The sequence below is a fragment of the Monopterus albus genome, unplaced genomic scaffold (assembly GCF_001952655.1).
Source record: "Monopterus albus unplaced genomic scaffold, M_albus_1.0 scaffold54.1, whole genome shotgun sequence".
Classification (NCBI taxonomy): Eukaryota; Metazoa; Chordata; class Actinopteri; order Synbranchiformes; family Synbranchidae; genus Monopterus; species Monopterus albus.
In genome coordinates this window covers 1785088-1790558 of record NW_018127934.1, presented here as the reverse complement: position 1 = coordinate 1790558, position 5471 = coordinate 1785088, and the positions used below count along the sequence as shown (strand labels likewise).

The 5471-nt window shown below is 38.0% G+C and overlaps 1 protein-coding gene and 1 long non-coding RNA gene across 2 annotated transcripts in view; both read left to right on the top strand.

Annotated features, from left to right (window-relative positions):
• The window catches only part of LOC109961322 (mucin-2-like), an 11818-nt gene extending 8680 nt beyond the window's left edge, over positions 1-3138 (top strand). The window contains exons 11-13 of the mRNA XM_020602030.1: positions 1261-1326; positions 2064-2182; positions 3049-3138. Of these exons, the coding sequence (XP_020457686.1) occupies positions 1261-1326; positions 2064-2182; positions 3049-3138 (275 nt within the window). The remainder of the gene's footprint in view (positions 1-1260; positions 1327-2063; positions 2183-3048) is intronic.
• Positions 3139-3326: 188 nt separating this feature from the next.
• Positions 3327-4708, top strand: LOC109961404 (uncharacterized). The gene is made up of 3 exons (XR_002275128.1): positions 3327-3393; positions 3490-3632; positions 3875-4708. It is a non-coding gene; the product is annotated as an uncharacterized LOC109961404 (long non-coding RNA).
• The last annotated feature ends 763 nt before the right edge of the window (positions 4709-5471 follow it).

Sequence of the window (5471 nt, the reverse complement as noted above, 5' to 3'; positions counted from 1 at the left end):
GCCGGGCCCCACGGCAGGTTCTAACGTGACGGCCTCAACTAATGCTACAGCTGGCCCCACGGCAGGTTCTAACGTGACGGCCACAACTACTTCCAACACTCCATCAACAGATCCTCCTACAGCCACTGAGGGGACCCTTGGCCTTACGTTTAGTCTCAACCAGCCATTTACAACAGAACTCGACAACCCTTTTTCAGTTATGCTGTGAACAAAGCAACAAATGCTGGTTAAAACTTAACCTACTTGGTGGATTTACCATTAAATATCGCTGGAGTTGTCCCCAGCTGTGCACGAGACATTGTTTGCCCATTAATTAAATACTGCTGTCATATGAAGCCAGTAGGTGGTTCATTTTTGTTTTCATTGATGATAAGTTATCACTATCCCCTAAAGTGAGATTCAGCTCAAATCCCAGAGTGTCTCCCACTCACATTTTCACACATTAGTAGCAACCTCTTCGCCGTCCCTGGTAGGCTAGTGGTTAAGGCGCAGCGGGTTCGAATCCAGGTTGCATCAGGAAGGGCATCCGGCGTAAAACACGTGCCAAATGTCAACATGCGAGTCGTCACTGTGACATTCATGTGTGGCGACCCCTAAACGGGAAAAGCTGAAAGTGGCTTTCTTAGTAGCAACCTCTTTGTTAAAGGATAAGCAATTAACGTGTGCATTGCTGCTTTCAGGTAAACAAAGTGGGTAAAAAACTGTATGGACAGTCATACCGTCGCTGCCTCCTCAAGAGATTCAGGTAAGACTGCATTTCATTGGCTGACTTGTTTTTGTTAGACATGTACCAGTTGCTTGCTTTTACAAAGTGTTGCATTCTCTCTTTTTGTGACTGTAGGAGTGGATCAGTGGTCAGCGATATGACACTTGTTTACTCAGATAAAAACTCAGTTCCTTCACAAAACAATGCATCTGAACAGTTCAGTACTGAGCTTGTCAAGTCTACAGTCGTGAATGTTATAAATGGCAGCGTTTCTGCACGTAAGTATTCAGTGATTTAAAAGGTGGCTATTATGAATGAATGGTTTATGTTTATTAAATATACTGCTTATTATATATTTAATTGCATGTTAATATGTCATATTTTTCATTCTCTGACAATCTTAAACATAGACAATGAGGGCTAAAGGTTGGGACATAGCTTCCCTTTCAGCCTAATTTTGAATTTTGAAGTTACTTTGAGTCCAGAGAATTTCACTAATGTTTTTTCTAAAATTTCAGAGCCAACGAATGAGACTGCCACCCCTAATGCTACAACTGGCCCTACGGCAGGTTCTAACGTGACGGCCACAACTACTTCCAACACTCCATCAACAGATCCTCCTACAACTACTCAATCAACAGATATTCCTACAGCCAATGAGGGGACCCTTGACCTTACGTTTAGTCTCAACCAGATATTTACACCAGAACTTGCCAACCCATCTTCACCAGCGTATCAGAAGGATAAACAGTTAACTTGTGCATTGGTGCTTTCAGATAAACAGAATTGGTGCATTACTGTATGGACGTGTCTACAGTCGCAGCCTCCTCAAGACATTCAGGTAAGACTGCATTTCATTGGCTGACTTGTTTTTGTTAGACATGTACCAGTTGCTTGCTTTTACAAAGTGTTGCATTCTCTCTTTTTGTGACTTTAGGAGTGGATCAGTGGTCCCCGATATGACACTTATTTTCTCAGATAAAAACTTTGTTCCTGCACCAAACAGTGTATCTGAACAATTCGGTACTGAGCTTGAGAAGTCTGCAGTCCTGAATGTTATAAAAGGCAGCGTTTCTGCACGTAAGTATTCAGCGATTTAAAAGTTAGCTATTATGAATGAATGGTTTGTGTTTATTAAATATACTGTTTATTAAATATTTAATTGCATGATAATATGCCGTATTTTTCATTCTCTGACAATCTTTAAACATAGATGATGAGAGCTCAAGGTTGGGACATAGCTTCCCTTTCAGCCTCATTTTGAATTCTGAAGTTACTTTGAGTCCAGAGAATTTCACTGACTAATACTTTTCTAATATTTCAGAGCCAACACCACCTCCTCCATCAACAGATCCTCCTACAGCCACTGAGGGGACCCTTGGCCTTACGTTTCATCTCAACCAGCCATTTACACCAGAACTCGCCAACTCATCTTCACCAGAATATCAGGATTTATCCCTAAAAGTGATCACAGAGGTAACATGTCTACACAGTATAACAGTGTGTTTCTAGACTCAAACCCTTCTACTTCAAACAAATTGATGTTTCATTTTATAACAGTATTATTTCATGGGAAGCAAAGCAAATATTATTCTTGGAATTCCTCTTTCTCCTCTTTGTTTTAATTTGCTCAATATTTTGTAGTACATTCTCATAACTACTATTGATCTTGGAAGCAAATGCAGATAATGAAGGTGAAGCTGTTTGGCAGCCTCTAAACAGAACAAAACACACCACCCTATGGCCATCACTGCTTAAGAATTCTGGGCAACACCTGATATCCTGTTAGACAAATTATGAATTTGCCCTACTATTTTAAACGGTCTCCTTTACATGAAAGAATACATACATTTATACAATACATACAGTGAATAAATGCAACTTTTGTCCAAGAATTCTAGACATTGTGTTTGGAGGTAGAAGCAAAATTCCTGGATCAAGACCATGATCCAGATCAGCACCAAAATATAATGGATTGTTCTCTGGGCCGTACCCTACCTCTCCAAATTATTCCATTCAAATCCATTTAAACTTTTTCAGTTATGCTGTGAACAAAGCAACAAATGCTGGTAAAAACCTAACCTACTTGGTGGATTTACCATTAAATATTGCTGGAGTTGTCCCCAGCTGTGCACGAGACATTGTTTGTCCATTAATTAAATACTGCTGTCATATGAAGCCAGAAGGTGGTTCATTTTTGTTTTCATTGGTGGCAAGTTATCACTGTCCCCTAAAGTGAGATTCAGCTCAAATCCCAGAGTGTCTCCCACTCTCATTTTCACACATTAGTAGCAGCCCATTCATAAAGGATAAACAGTTAACTTGTGCATTGGTGCTTTCAGATAAACAGAATTGGTGCATTACTGTATGGACGTGTCTACAGTCGCAGCCTCCTCAAGACATGCTGTGAACAAAGCAACAAATGCTGGTAAAAACCTAACCTACTTGGTGGATTTACCATTAAATATTGCTGGAGTTGTCCCCAGCTGTGCACGAGACATTGTTTGCCCATAAAGTGAGATTCAGCTCAAATCCCAGAGTGTCTCCCACTCTCATTTTCACACATTAGTAGCAGCCCATTCATAAAGGATAAACAGTTAACTTGTGCATTGGTGCTTTCAGATAAACAGAATTGGTGCATTACTGTATGGACGTGTCTACAGTCGCAGCCTCCTCAAGACATTCAGGTAAGACTGCATTTCATTGGCTGACTTGTTTTTGTTAGACATGTACCAGTTGCTTGCTTTTACAAAGTGTTGCATTCTCTCTTTTTGTGACTTTAGGAGTGGATCAGTGGTCCCCGATATGACACTTATTTTCTCAGATAAAAACTTTGTTCCTGCACCAAACAGTGTATCTCAACAATTCAATGCTGAGCTTGCCAAGTCTACAGTCCTGACTGTTATAAAAGACAGCGTTTCTGCACGTAAGTATTCAGCGATTTAAAAGTTAGCTATTATGAATGAATGGTTTGTGTTTATTAAATATACTGTTTATTAAATATTTAATTGCATGATAATGTCGTATTTTTCATTCTCTGACAATCTTTAAACATAGATGATGAGAGCTCAAGGTTGGGACATAGCTTCCCTTTCAGCCTCATTTTGAATTTTGAAGTTACTTTGAGTCAAGAGAATTTCACTGACTAATACTTTTCTAATATTTCAGAGCCAACACAAACACCTACTGGAAGCAGTCCTGCACACCACACAGTGGGCTCACTGGCAGTCTTGTCACTAACGTTGCTCGCTGTGGCACAAATGCTCATAGACTTCTAGCCAGTATTCAAGGAAGACATTAAGTTGATCAGCTGGGCTGTCAAGTGTGGAAAAAAGCACAAACAAGAAAAACACATATAACCTGTGCGTTATGAAATTTACCAACACAGTGTCGTTTGGTAAAGGAATGTGTGCTGTAAATCAAAGATTGAAACGGTTCTATATTTTCTATATTTGATATTCTAATCACTCTTTCAATTCTATATTATTTAAAGTAATACTTAGCAAGATAATATTAATCCATTATATTATATTATTCCATAAAGGTTCACTGTGATAAAAATACCATATTTGATTTTTTTCTTTCCATTTTTATTGTAGTTAACTTTCACTGTATTTGTTATGTAAATGATTTTTTTTTTCATCATGGAATTGTTAACATTTTAAAAATGCAAAACCATAACCTACTAAATATTTATTTTGGATTAAAATCATTATTTAATTGTGAAAGATTAAAATCTACATCCATTTAACAACAACACAGTTGCCATGTGAGAGTACTGGTAGGAAGATCACAGAACATTCAATGATGTCACTTTGCAACATAATGGTGGGTTTTGCAGAATCAGCCAGAATCAACTGAATAGTAATAGTGGACTGCCTTTAAATGATTTGCTGTCCATGTCCAAGTACTGTCATAATAAAATTTAGAAAGATGTTTGTTTTCAATTGATCAACAATTCGTGTTTAATAGCCAACTGATTCTTTTTGTATTTTATTTTAAGAAGGCAATACTAAAAATGTGCATCGTTGTTAATAAGTTACCTTCAAAATGACTTTGCTCTTTTTTTCAAATTAATATACACAAATTATTATATTGTTCTTGAACTGTATATACTGTATGGACACATCCATCAAACATTCACAGTGTCAATTAGAAAAAGTTTGTGAAGCCCTAGGATAATGACATCAACAAAAGCTAAGTGGAGTAAGAAGTTAGTCAACTTGGAGTCCAATCAGTGAAACAAGATTAGAGGTGGGGGTTACTGTGACTCACTGAAGAAAAAGTAAAACACACACAAACACTTTGGGCTTTATATTCACAAGAAGCATCTGATGATGTCACAAAAAATCCCAGAAGACTGAAAATCAAGAATTTTTGGTTTCCGTAATGCAAGAAAGGGTTACTTAAAGAGCCCATGGCATGCTCATTTCCAAGCATTTAATGTTTAATCTTGGGTACCTCTAGATTAGCTTTGCACCCATTGTAAATCAAAATAGTCTGTAATTATTTCAGAATGATAAAACCCAAGAGTCTCCTCCTGGAAACGAGGATATTTTGTGAATGAGTGCAACTCCTGCTGCTGGTGTTGTGACAAAATCAGTTTCCACATCAAGATGTTTCCCATAACCTGAATCCTAACATTATCCTAATCACAACCATTGAGAGGGGTGCTACAGAAACCGTGTATTTAATGGGAAACTTGTCTAAGTTACATTTTCGACAATGACAATACCTCAAATCCTACCTGACGTGTTCAAGCCAG